General features: G+C 35.1%; 1 protein-coding gene across 1 annotated transcript; it reads right to left on the bottom strand.

The window, feature by feature from the left end:
* Nucleotides 1–6,178: 6,178 nt before the first annotated feature.
* Nucleotides 6,179–14,636, bottom strand: LOC149538923 (sm-like protein LSM3A). The gene is made up of 3 exons (XM_089800311.1): nt 14,020–14,636; nt 10,581–10,676; nt 6,179–6,521 (listed from the first exon to the last, which is right to left on the bottom strand). The coding sequence occupies exons 1-3, from the start codon at nt 14,140–14,142 to the stop codon at nt 6,441–6,443; spliced, it is 300 nt and encodes a 99-aa protein (XP_089656437.1). The 5' UTR covers nt 14,143–14,636; the 3' UTR covers nt 6,179–6,440.
* Between the last annotated feature and the right edge of the window lie 293 nt (nt 14,637–14,929).

The following is a 14,929-nucleotide window of genomic DNA, read 5'->3' on the forward strand; positions in this document are numbered from 1 at the left end:
TAAGTATATTATTCATTGATTCATATCTTATTAAAGAAAAAATATTTTCAATTTTTTTCTTGTCCTCTTTAGTTTCTCTAAGTCTCCTTTCCTCCAACTTCACAAATAGTTTTTTCTGGAATACTACCTTGTAGTTCTATTACATTCCTCTTGAACTTCAATAAATAAATAATAACAAAAAAATTAATTAACCTCTATTGATCTTAATCGTACCTTCAATAATATTTTTACACTTGGTTAATATTTCCATCTTATTCAATTCTCTTGGAGACCTTAAAGTTTGGTTTCTATTTCTTTATCTATGTTGATAGGTCCATATCTTTCACATTTGATTGTTCTTCATCTAGTTCTTCCATTTCTTATCTGGTGACCTCTTCTTCTTGTTCCTCTTCTTATTTTCTTGGGTCCTTCATGCCTTTCCTCTTAACTATAAGCTTGGGCTTCTTAAGACTTGGGCCATGTGCCTTAGCTTTACCTAGTTGTTCTTTTAGGTTCCTCTTGTTTCTTTTCCCCTAACTTTATCGATTATCTTGTGGTCTTCTTAGGTTATTCCTTAGGTTGATCTTCCTTCTTTATTGTAAGAGATAATCTTGTAGACATTCTAGGTGTATATACCTATAAAATAATTTGCACCTTGGTGATCTCAATATCATCATCATCTTTAATTTCTTTTGTTGTTGTTTCTTGTGCACTAGTTCCCTCTGTATTGGGTTCATTTTCTTGTTTACTACTATAGGCTTCAATTTTTTTATTTGTATGAATTTCACCATCCATCTTTGTGGCCTCTTTCTACTTTTCCTTACTCATACTTTGTTCTTTTTCTATCTCTTCTACCATATTGGCTACTTTCTTATTTATGGTTCCACTATAAAATTGCTCTCTAATTGCACTTGACTTTTCTATATATGTACCCCATCTAGGACAAGTAATATCTCTTTCTTATTCTACTATTAATTTTGCATAACCCTCAAGCATAGATATCTTTCTAGGTTCTATTGCCTCCATATAAGTGTAGTTAATTTCTACCATGAAGAAAATATTTTCTTATACTTCTCAACAACTAATCTAGGTATTCTAACCGTTCGTTTCATCACCATTTGAAAACCTTTAATCACACCAAAGATGTTTAAGGTAATCATTGACTTGGCTTTCATGTCATAAAAATAAATTATCAAATCCATAGTACATTTATTAGTAATCCATGTTGAATGTGGCATGTTTGGAAATTTATGTAAAATGTGAAAGAATAAATATATAACCAATGATCCAAATTTGAAAGGTCAGTATTTATCATACTTGATTCTCTTAATGTTTTCTAGTAATTTTTGTCTTAAGACCTCACAGACATTAATTTGCTCTCTTTCAATGACCATCTTATAGGTTGTTTCAATGAATCCTACTAACACTTAATTAGATCTTGAATTGTAGTTCATTTTGTATCCAAGAATCTTACTGATAAGTCTCACATCTATTTGCCTAATGTCTAATAAGTTTGCATTCCTCTCCTATCCCATTTTGCTCCTGTGTTCTTTTCTACTTCTTCCTTCACAAGTTTTCCAGCTATAGGAATAATTTTAATATTGCTTAGTCTAGTTACTTTATGAATTAACTCATTAGTTATCATAACTGGTTGATCTCCCATCCAAAACATGTCATCATGTATTCTACTCAGTATTGTCCTAATCCACTCATTTTCATCAAATTTTTCATAAAACATGAATCATAGAATATTAAACTCTCCTAGGTGTTCAAACCCTAGTTTGGACAATTTGTCTTCATGATACACTTTGCCTAGGTATGAATAGATGTACTTATCCCCAATTGACTCAAATTTGGAATGTCTATAAGCTCTAATGTCCTCTACATGCAATAGGCCTTCAGGAGTTTGCAAGAAAGCACCTGCAAGATCATCTCCCATTGAAATAAAAGGGTGTTTCTTAGACTGGTATGTAGGTCTTTCATTCACACTACATACTTGTGGGGTAGCCACGACAATTGATCTTCCAAACAACCCAAATTTAAGGTTATAATTACTTTGCAAGAATGGTAAATACCTTAATCATTACATGTTTAGGGCATTAACCAAATTGCTTCCAAATGCTTCAATTTACATCCAAATCTCTCTGCTAGCTCCTTGCACTCTCTCTCTTTGCTCGAATGTTGAGTAAAATAATTGGTCTCTATCCTTAAATCCTTGCTAAAATGAATCTTCATTATATTTGTTCAATGAAGTACTGAAAAAGTTGATATTGCTTATATAGAGCTTGTGAAATCTTTAGCAACCTTCGATATCTTCTAAATAGATTCTACAAACTCAAATTTAGATTCTATTGTGTGTGGTAATGTTGTAGCTAGCTTCACTGAACTTAATTTGATCATATAGGGATTCTGGTGATATACTAGTATGAATTCTTATGTTTAGGCTGAAAGATGTCAATTCAAGATGTTGTAGAAGTTCCAGTGCTTGGCATTGCTTCCACCTTGTTCTATGTGACTTCCTTTTACTTTTCCTTCCATACTTGCATGTTTTTTGAATATCCTTCTCTCACAATTGTCTTATCAATGATGTCTACCGATTCTTTTCACACTCTCATTTCTTCTTCTATTATTCATGATCGTTCTCACATTAGGTATCCTTATGTTGTTATTGAATCCATTAAATCTACAAAATCTTTCTATATGACCTAAGTTGTTGTAAATATAACATGAGATAACTCCATTCCCATACCTTGGTCCGAATTGATTGATCTGTAATTTGTAATCCCTTGTAATATGTCCAAAGTAGATGCATTTATAGCACATAACTCCAACTTGTTGATGACATTGTTCATTCCCAAAGGTCTACTAGTTGTCAAATTAGTTCTTTCATTCATCATCGTATTTGATCTCTTATTAGGCTTCTTGCATTCACGTGATTTATGTCCACAGAGAAACCAAATTTATCAATAACAAGTAAAGGGTTTGGCATTTAGGTTACCTCTGCAATTTTTCTTCATGTGTCCAAATTTATTGCATGCAAGACATCTACCATTGAATTGTCTTCTTCATTTCCCAGGAGTCAGTCCCAGACATAGCTTATTACGACCTTCTTCTCGCCCTTAACTCTGGTTCGAGGTGTGAAGCGTCCATACAGTTTCCATAATACGGGCCATTCTAGATCTGTGAGACCCTATAAGGGACCTCTTCGCCAACGACACTCCTCTCGTAGCACTCAACTTCATCATAGGGCCTCTAGTAGCTGCACTAATTAGTCATTGTTGGACTTTTTCCCTGCGAGGATGGATACCTAATCATTTATGTGATATCTCCTACTTTCTTCTTCTTTTGTGGACACCATTTGGTGCTCCGTGTGTCTGCTATTTTCTTGGTGTAAGCTTCCAGTCTCATAGACCCTCGTTGTGGTCTTTTATTGGACATTAATAATATAATCTTATCTTTTCTTATCTTTGATCTCTAGATTGCTCAAACTAATTTGGTGTCTGATTGATATGATATGATGGTTGATTAGATTCTTGTTCAATTCCATGCTCTTCTATGATTGTTGATTCTTGTGATGATTCTCCTTCAATGCACCCAATCCCTGTCATATCTCCTTTAGGCTTTTGTGTCATTATTTGTTCATCAAGTTTCTATGTGCTTGTATACATTTTCTCAAGATATTGTTTGGTTTGTACAAGTTTCCCTTTTACTATACAATTGTACTTCTCAAGTTCAGCAAATCTTAATTTAGTACTCTCAAGTTCAAAAGTTATCTTGGTAAGTTGTGATCTTAGATTTGTATTTTCAATCCTTGGGTATGTCTACCTTTTGTTCATTTGACATCAAACTCATCTTTAGTGTTGTGATCTCAAGTTCATGCCTTGGTATCTCAGTTTCTTTCTTAAGCTTGGTAGTTGATTCACAATCCTTGATCTGTTCAAGTACTTCCTTCCTTTTTAATCTTGAATTTTCAATATGATCTTTTAGCTTATAAATAAGTTTGTGTGCATATCTAAGCTTGATCTTCAATTTGTTCCTCTCATCATTATCCTAATCTAATTCCTCAAGAGCTACTTCAAGGTTCTTTTGCAAGTGGATTGTTTCCACAATGATCTCCCTCAAGTTGTTAAGCTCCTTCTGAGTAACTAAGCTCTTATACCAATTGTTAGAGATATAGAATATTGAGAATGGAGGGTGAATCAATATTTCACAACTTCTTGCCCAACTATAGATATCAAATATTAACCTTAAACTTGCATAAATGATTAAACTGAAAAGCAATAATAAGCAAACCACAAAGAAACACATAATGCCATATTGCTAACTAGGGAAACCCTGGCCAAGGGAAAACCCCTGTGTGGATAGTACCCACAAAATGATCCACTAATCAAAGTATTGTGTGAAAGATGTTGACCCTGTTAGGAGTCTATTGCATACATATAGTGTACATGTCCATGTTAGAGGACTAGACTATTAATTGACATGATTGTCATTGTGCTAAAGGTTTGATATGTTAACATCCGATACAACCACACAGCTTATAGAACACGAGGCAATTAATCCACGTCGTGAATTCTAAATAGGAAAATCATTTTATGCATGAGTGCCTACTGGCTACATATCTATCATGACCTATCTCGCTCGAGTACATACCTTTATAATTCTATATTGCAAAAGACATTACTCCATTATTTTGCATTCTTACATTCAATTATATTTATTCTAATATTCTATGTGCCAAAAATAAAATAAATATCACTTTATTAAACATCTAACTAATCTACTTGCAATTAATATTTTTTTCCTTTTGGTTGAAGGTTCTTCAAAATCTATTCAAGGCACGATCCTAACTTTATATAGTGTCACAGCCATGTACTCAACAAAACTTGTTCCCTAATATGCAAAACCATTCAACTTCACCAATAGACCAAAGGCTCATTGACAATTCAATCAATATTAAATTTATAATTATTTAAAATTAATTAATTTTAATGTAAAATAATTATAAAATTAAAAATCAATTAAATAACTATTTAATTACAAGGTTGAAATATACATAAAATGTACATAATTAGATTAAACAATATTTATCTTTACCTCTTCCAGGGACCATGGAAATTCCATGCTGCTAAAATAATATATAAATGATAATAAAAATCTTAATCGAGATTATCAAAGAGCACTTAATAAGCACTCCTCAATTAGAAAACTATAAAGTTCTTGATCAATTGTATTAACCTTTATTTTCAATGTAAAGGTATTATAATTAAATATTATATTTATTTTATATTAATAATCAGTATAACTTTAAAATCACTAAAATTAAGATTAAGGTCCGAACAAAAGTAATTAGTGATCAGAGTCCGAACAATAGTAAAAATTTAGTAAAGCTAGGTTAAGGTTAGGATTGGTAATTCCATCGGTATGTGTAGGATGTTTACCAATTAGAGCATTGATCTTTAACAGGGCTGCACTAAGTCACCCAATTCTCTCAATCAGTAAAGATCAGAATTGCAGAGCACGCAATCAATTAAATTCATGCCCCTGTAAGGAAGCCAACCAAATTTCGCATCGAACGACCATCTTTTTCAATAGCATTTTCTGAAAAAATACTCTAAAAGCGAAAGGAGCCGCGAGGCAGAACATGAAACCCACAATGCAAGCAACAGTGGCGGTATTCTTTCATAGTTAAGAGTAAATGTCATAATCATAGAGCTAGCAAAAGATACTGCATCATATACAGCACGTTACTATGTACATCTTGAACCTGAATGATAGCTGAAGCATTACATGGCTAACAAATATCATACGAATGACAGCAAAAGCATTACATGACTAACAAATATCATACTTCAGCACCCTGCCATCTTACATCAAGATCTACGTAGAGCACTAAAGCTTGATTGTTCAGGTTACATAGAGGGATACACACAAGAAGAATTAATTATTAAACCAACATACCTAAAGAGAATTTTAGTTTTACAAAAGATTGCATTGACAAGAGATTAACAGACATTCAAATTGAAACATCGATGGAAAAAAACATTTCTGTAGCTATGCATTGCAAAAGTATAAAGAAAAGTCAAATCGCCATCAGCATTAGAAGTTTTTACACGTGCAAAGGGTGATACTGTAGTAATTCATTGCACAGAACCATTTACAGCGAAGTACCTACTGTTAGAAGGATATAACGTACAAATTCAAAGAAGCCAAAATGCTTAAGCAGATTCCATTACTGGTGCAAAACTTCACAGTACATGCTAGTTTTTAATGACTAGTATCACTGCAAGCAGTTCCATCTTCACTGATGAAAACTGAAACGCTATGTTTCAAATAACCTTATTCTCTCAACAAAGAAAAAATGTAAGCGAGAGAAAAGGTGTTCAAGTCCATTACATGGTCAGAAAAATATTAAGCAAACCCAGCAAGCGTTATAACTGTGCTTTAGATTACGATGACTCTTAAGATGTCCTCAAAGGTGGAGAGACTAAAATAACTCCATCGCCTCGAACAAATAGATATGGCACATGCCGCTTCGATGTCTGCAAGATGAACCAAGTCAAAAGAAATTTAACTGGGGTAGCCCAACTGAACATTCTCACAGCAAACAGAGCAATGTATAATCAACAGAATTTAACTGTAAATCTATAGAAGTCCGTCTCTAAAGTGAAGTCAATAAAGCCTTGCTTTAACGAGTGCCTAAATAATAACAACATCAAAATCAAGAGATGTGATAGCAATGACCAGATATTAATCAGGCAGTCGGATATTTCTACCAGCACAGATAAATGATTTAAGGACAAAGCCTAATCAGTATTCCCATAGTTTCCTGCCATGTGCCTACCAAAGGTAGTCACTAGAAACAAGTTGAAAATGTAGGCAACCCTAACAAGTTGAAGTCCCAGTGCTTCACCCCTGTGAGCATCACCTAGATCCAATGAGTACTAAGTGTTCCATTTATTCTCATGAGAGATGAATTCATGTTGAATCACCACTCATGAAACATGGGTCAATGAGTTTGACTCAAAAATCACACAGTTAAATCCTGATAGCAATATCACAACCCTAACAGGGTTTTTAGTTAAAAAAAGTTGGTTTTTAAATGATGGGGTCCACTCTGCCAGATTTGAGAATCTAGATTGATGGGCCTAAGGAGGTTAAAATACATTTTCTTGTTATTCTACACTATGTAAGAAGCTAACGCTACATCCTTGAGCTTATCATTGGTAAGAAGACAAGACTGATCCTTTGAATAAGACAATAATGCACTTAAAAGTCCACTTGCAATCATGTGACCCCAAAAGACAAGTTCTCGAATTTTCAAACCAAGGGGCAATGTAAGTCTCATTGTGCCTGTGATGCACTGATGACCACGATGAGAAACAATGAGCATTTACAAAAATGTCTTACAGGACATGATTTTAAAAAGTACGTACCATCATCAGCAAAGGCTTCAAATAATGGCACAAATATCAATTTCCGAGTTCGAGAAACTGCTGAGCATCTAAAAGTTCAACACCAACCTGTTGGTTATATTAGTACTTTGCCTAACAATGTAGGACCATTCCAGACTCTGCAGATATTAGCAGGGGACAAGGGTCTGCCGGAGTGGTTCTTCTGATTACATGCCTACCTGTGTGGAATCTGTCCTGTAATATTCCCTCTAATAATAAAATTTAATGAAATATTCAATCAAGATTAGTAAATATCGATTACATATAGTGAATATTCATTCATCATAAATATATTGTTTTATTAGTCAATAAGATAAATGTTTCATGAAAAAGGAAAATCTAATGAGATCGTTATTAAATAAATGTTGAACATATAAATATACTATTGATCAATGAATTGGTAAGGTCAACATAGAACTCGAGATAAACTGAGTAATTTTTCTAAGTATTACTTAGTGAAGGAAGCATTGGAGAACTGCACTACATTTAAGACCAATGTATCGACTTGAATTAAAGAATTAAAACAAGACCAGCATATAAAATCCAAAGTAGACATTAATATACAGGAACCATATTTAATATAATACAACACCAATGATCGGAATAAGAGAAGTTTTCATATTGTACAGGGAATGAAAGTGAAGTATTACTGCCGTTAAGAAGATTATTTTCAAATATAATGAGCAGAAGTACTTGACCATTCAAACGTCGAATGATTATTGGCAAAATATATCTGTACAGGTGACCATGAATATTTCCTTAGTCTACCAAATATGTTGCCTTAGAAAAGGAGAATAGTCTACCAAATATGCAACGCAGCGTGCCTTAGTCTTCAGACGGCGACTCTGGAGGACACTGAAACTTAGTCTAATCTAACTAATATCTTTGAAGCAGCGATTACAAATATGTTTTGTAGGTTAAAAATTGTGTCAACTCATTATTAAGACCAATAATATTAGCATCTTGATAGTCAACAACAATACATGTTAGATTAATATGGAGTCAATTACGATAATAATAGTAACCTGATTAATTATGAAGGGCCTCCACCATTGCAATATTGTGACTGCTGGGAGCGACAACCTTCCATTCATATCAAAAGGATATATATATGGTAAACATGAACCTCATTGAGAAATCAGGGAATAGGAAATAGACATTTTTTGATACTCTTCGGAAGGAAGAGATAATGAAGGAAATAAATCATTTACTGTACTGTAAGCAGTGTGACAGCAAATTAGCATGCTGTAACATATTTATTATGAAACAATACAGATCCACAAGAATGTGGAAATAAGGGATTCATATATATATATATATTGGTAATAGAGAAATCAGAATTATATAAAATAATGAATTGAAAATATATATGAACTAAAATACACTACAGTGGGAACTGCTACACAGAAGCACCACTCAGATTAAGACTTCGTGCAACAAAGTGACTAGTATGAGCAGTAATACATCCTAACTATAGTAATCATACCTAATATCTAAATATTTTCCTAAATCAAATTCACATGATCAATCTGATTATCAATTCTAAGCTACGGAAGGACAAGCATGAGTGCAATGAGGGAGAGGCCTGTGTAAATTCAGCCAACAGGTCATTTCCAAGATGGGATAAGATCAGTGTCCCTGAGCACCTTGAGGACACATCCAAGAAAGGCTTAAGGACTTGGATCTATAAAGCCTTGTGGAAAGCCGTTGAGTTTAATGTCCAACCAACCTATTGCATCTCACCATCCTCCTAGACTAATAGTATAACCAGAACAGCATTCTTCTTAAATCACATTTATTTATTTTGATTGTTGCCTTTATGATATGAATTGACTTTATCTACAGTAGAGTATAGATTCATTAATTCTTATTTAGCTAAACTTACTTGGGGACATTACATGCAGATATTTTTCACATTTTTTGCATAGATTTTTCCAAAAATACGAGCAGCATTTTCCTATCACTCTCTGCAACTGTACATAATCTGTGTTCATCCCATTTGAATCACAATTTGCTTTATATCTTTCTGAAGGATGATATCCTAGAAAAGAAATTAGTGATAACTGTTCGAGGAGTGGGCGACAATTTATGGTGGAGAATCTGAATAATTCTAGAAACAGAAAATTATAGAGTCTGAAATGTTAACGAAATGAAAAAATTGTGTGGAGTATGAAATACAATTTCTTCAAAGCACTTGATAAATAACATTTCAATTATAAATATAAATAGTCTACTTTGATACCAACAGCACACAGAACAGACCATAGAAGCATAAATCACAAAATAGAATGTGATATTACAGATTGTGTCTTCTAGCTCCAATCAAACTGGACTGCTAATATTTGCTCTTCTCACCAGCACAAGTCTCAAGGACATTTTATTCATGACTAAACCATTTCTTCACTTTGGCTATGACATACATATGTTTTCTGAATTTTCTGTAAAAACTTCACCTTTACCTTGCAGATCTGGACTTTGGCAAAGCAAACAAACATTGGATTGATTAGGACAATAGGGATCACTCAAGGTTCTCATCCTTCAGCAATTATTCATTTTATTCTCTTTCAGTTTGGGCTTAGTTACTATTTTCTAGCCTCATGTCTTATTTGTTTTAGGGATTGGAGCTTGGCTAACAGTAATAAAAGCATGTAACGTAGCATGTGCCATGAAGAACCATGTGACCTTGAAGACCTTAATTTGGGCATAGCAGCAGGGACTTCAATTTCATTTCCCCGACTAGAAGTTTTGCATGGATGAAAATAGATATTATACAATATTTTTGTTAAGCATTCCCCATAACACATATAGCACTGTCACCAAGTCATTTCTGAATTCTTACATGAAATCACTTATGATCAAGGACTACATACATGTGTTGAATGGTCTTCAAAGGTCAAAGAAGCATATTTCAAGGGCTATTTTTATTTGAATGAGTTAACTTGCTCCTTTATTAAAAATAGAGATGAATAGCTTAAGGAAAACTAAACCCATACACAAAAAAAAAAAACTCAATGTTGTAATCCCCAGTACAAACCAGTCCTTGCCATTATATTCCATATATAACTGCTTTGAAACTCAGGATCAAATCAAGTCAACAAAGTGAAAAATGGAACAAACAAATAGTAAATACATATTAGAGTCACTTACTCTAACAATCTCCTCGTATGTTTCGTCATCAATCTCCACAGTAGTAATGACTTCTTCAACATCTCCGAGGATCATGTTCAAGTGCTGATCATAAGCCTGCCAAATCATTAAATCCAAAAAGATGAGACTTCAGTGTGTGGTTTGTAACTTGAAAATTTTACAGCCTACAAAAGTTTGGCAGATATTTTTATTTTGAAAAACTTAACAAATATAAAATGAACAAATATTTTAGCAAAAGTAAGCTTTTTATATTAATGCTTGGAATATTTTAACAATTTATTAAATTGTCGTATGTTTCACATAAAAAAGAGAGATGTGCAATGGCTTTTTATATGATTTGTTGATAAGGAAAACTAATATTTGAAAGTGATATGCAAAGACAGACCAACTAGGGTTGTCAAATTTTAACCTCAACATCATTGTCACTACTTAGCATCATCCTTTTAAAAGTAAACTATATCCATCATGACAACAGAGTTTACCCTATGGGCCTATAGTTGCCAGAAATGAGAAATATGATAGCAACAACATAACATCAAACAGGGTTGGAATGTTTCCACCCCAGCAACACATTTACCCACAAATATAAATACACATCTAATGGTTCAAACATCATAGGTGGAGATGAGACAAACATAGCAAAGTTTAGGACAGACTAAAGGATAGCCCAACTTAAAACTAGTAAATATTATGGCAGGATAGAGAAAACCAAACTTGGTAGGCTCAGAAACATGTAAAAATATGTCCATCAGATGTTGGTGTACTGGTTATTAAGTCCATTCATACATCCGTTGCCCCAATCTCACTCTATGATAAGGAGACAAATCACCAAGATAGTGTACAGTAATAATCCAAATTAATTTGTGGCCTGACATAACATGCTTAAATTCCCATCCTCAATATGGTAGCACACCTCAGGCTGGTGCCCAATGATGTCCCCAGATTCCCCCAGTAAAAGAAACATGTGTTGTAATGGTAATTGAGTTATCTTTAAATATCTACTGTCCCAAGTTTGAAAAATCTCCAAAAAAGGGGCTAATCATCCAAATGGAGCACCCCTTAATACATTTGTTGTTGTGGGCACACATAATATGCTTGAATTCTCAGTCTTAATATGGTGCCATACCTGGTAACTGTGACCAAGAAAGCATGATGTAAGGGTAATCAGGTATCCAGAACTTAACCAACCACCCAAATGAAGCGCCACGATAAAATAGTTTAAATCATGACGTAACTTGCTTAAATTCCTGTCCTTAATATTGTTCAACACGCAGGCTGAAGCCCAACGATGACCCCATGTACAGATTGCAAAAAGACAACGAACAATGTTTAAAAATTCAAAGGCACACTGCCAACAGAAAAGAATCATTTCAAAAATAAAACATAACAACAAAAGATGAAATGGAACCCACAATTAGAGTTTCTTACAACTAGGATTTGACCTAACGTATCTAGGGTTCTTCAAATATATGATAAACTCTTGTCAGTGATAACTTGTGATGTGACAACTAGCCTTGCTCCCACCCTAGCTTCCTCTAGGGTCTCCTTAGGCCTTTCTCTTGACCTAATAGGGTTACTAGCTACTGTACTCCCTTTAGGATCCTAACACTGAGATCCTAATCCATTCAACTAGTGCACACCAACTAGGTAGAACAAACATGTCTCTACAACCTCCTAGGCTTGCTTTGGCCTTATTGCTTCCTCTTCACTAACTCCACAACAACCCCAACCTCATAACTAACACTCCAAATGAAGATGTGAGCATCTCAGAGGACACTAGGACACTCTCCAAGACTTGCTTCCACCAATGGAATTGAAACCCTAATCGAGTTCCAAGAAACACACAAAATCGCTCAAAATTGGTTGCAAAAAGGCTACAAGCAATTAGCCCTCCATTTGGTGAAGAACAAGAATAACTCGCAATCATGGATTCAGACACCCTTTTCAGAGTGCTAAAGGATTCTTGAGGTCTCAGTCTCTCAAGTCATCTGTACAGTACAACCTATTTAGGTGCCTAAAAATCAAGGTTTCCGAGGTAATTGAACCAGCCTGGCAAGAAACAAGTTTTATACTCCTTAGAACCCTTCACCAACACTCCACCCTGCAATTGGGGTTAAGGATTATTGAGGTCTCAGTCTCTCAAGTCATCCGTACATTACGACCTATTTAGGTGCCTAAAAATCAGGGTTTCCAAGGTAATTGAACCAGTCTGGCAAGAAACAAGTTTTATACTCCTCAGAACCCTTCACCAACACTCCACCCTGCAATTGGGGTTTCTACACACCTTCTCCCTTCAAAATCCACACTTTGATTGAAGCATTTCAAGCACTCAATCACTCCTATCACCTCTGCTGCATACTGTAATCCCTAGCCATGCATCACTGGCTCGCCTAGGGCGTCACCACAAAAATCCTTCCCTTGCTTCCCAGGGCCCCTCCTTCACTGTACAATATGTACAAGGAGTCATCTTCCTAATCCCAAGAGATCGTACAGACCCTACGGTGGAAAGAGGAATTATGACACCATTTTGCCCAGTGGCCTGGTTCAGAACAGCAGGCAATCAAGAAACAACATAATTTATTCAAGCAACTTAAACCCTACAAAAACACAAACTAAAGTTATACAGAATCCAAACACTACAGTTCCAATTTCAATCCATTAAAGTGCCAAGATGCTCAAAAACATAAAACTGTAACTGTTAACTTGCTGACAGTCCGTACACACCAAAATGACTCAAACTTCCAACCCTTTCAAAAGATCGAGAATGGCCTTAAATACACATCCCAACTCCAACTCTAATTGTTTCAAACAGTTACCAAGCTCCAACCAAAAAGTTGCTCAAATGCAACAAAAAGTTATCAATGTTGTCAATGACAACATTGACAAATTTTTAGCAACTTTTACATCTTTTAGTGTTTGACCCTCAAACTTGCTCCAAAGGTTACCAAACCTTACCAAAAGGCCTTAAATGTACACATAACATGTAAAAAGGACCTTAAAGCACTTATTTGGCCATTCTACCCTTCAAAACACAAAGATGCTCTATCTGACCTAATCAAGCAACTTAAGGCCTCATGGGGCTTTCTCACCTTAACTTACCTCAACCTAGGACTAGGTTAGCCCTATTATAAACCTAGTGGTGTGGCTAGTACCACTACAAGCCAAAATAACATAGGAGCCCTAGGTCTTCCATGAGCCTACCTAGGTGCCCCTGCACCAACTCGGCTTGAGATACAACATTAGGACTTTTAGTCAAATAAAGGTTTCACAGCTAAGTGGTATTTCTACACGACTGCCAGAGAGAGCGGCTAAGGGGTAAATTCTGAATCGGTAAAAATGGCTTGTATTTTATTGCTGTTATGGAAGAAGGAAAACGAAAACAATATTTGATAATTAGAAGGTTTGAAGAAATTAATAGAGCACAAAAGTAACGAGTTACGTGTAATTTGCCCCTGAGCTCTCTGTCCGAACGGAGCTTGACGTAAATACGTTCATCGAGACTGAGGCGGATGAGATCGAGAGGTTCCTTCACGGTACTTTCTTCTTCGCTTGCCATGGCCATATCTCCCTCAGTGCTCGCTCCTCTCCCTATCAACTTCTACTATCAGATCAACAGTATCACGGCGACGGTTTCAGAAGGTACTGACGAACGTTTCCAGCAAATTTCAGCAGAGATTGAAAAGTCTAGAATAGAAAGAAAATGGTTTATTGACCGGAGGGCTAGAACAAAGATGGCAGGGTTTGTATGTTGTAGGAGACTATACAAGGGCTTCGTAAATTCTCTTTCAACAGCGCCAATAGGGTTTATAAACAGGAAGAATAGGTAATGACACAGCAGAACAAGTTCAGCAGGTCCAAGGCAGACACCTGCCGGATAGATGCTCTTTTATCTACAACTAAAATGATTATATCTTACAGAGTAATTAACACTTTACAAACCGTATGAATCAATAAGTTCAGTTTTAGATTTGACGAGGACGATTCTCATGTGATTTTGAAATATATCTGGTCATAAAATTGGAAGTGGGCTCTTTATGTCTTGAGATTTTGTCTTTTGTTTATAGGTTGAGTTTATGGATAGGATATTATATGTTGTGTCTCTTGTTTATTGATTTGTTTGATTTCGTATTCTTTATTTTATTACGCCGTAGGCGTTTCCTCTATGAAGTTGAGAGGCTCGGTGTTACATCCAACGGTTGACAGCCATGGAGAGCAAATGACTGCCATTGAGACGCTTTCAACCGTTGATTGAAAAGACAGACATTTACAATCCAACGGCATGTGATGTAACTTCGCAACAGCACACCTCACGCAAGCTTTGTTTGATTGATAGATTTCGTATTTCTGGT

The sequence above is a fragment of the Cupressus sempervirens genome, chromosome 9 (genome assembly GCF_028749045.1).
Source record: "Cupressus sempervirens isolate cs-2001-9-10 chromosome 9, ASM2874904v1, whole genome shotgun sequence".
NCBI lineage: Eukaryota > Viridiplantae > Streptophyta > Pinopsida > Cupressales > Cupressaceae > Cupressus > Cupressus sempervirens.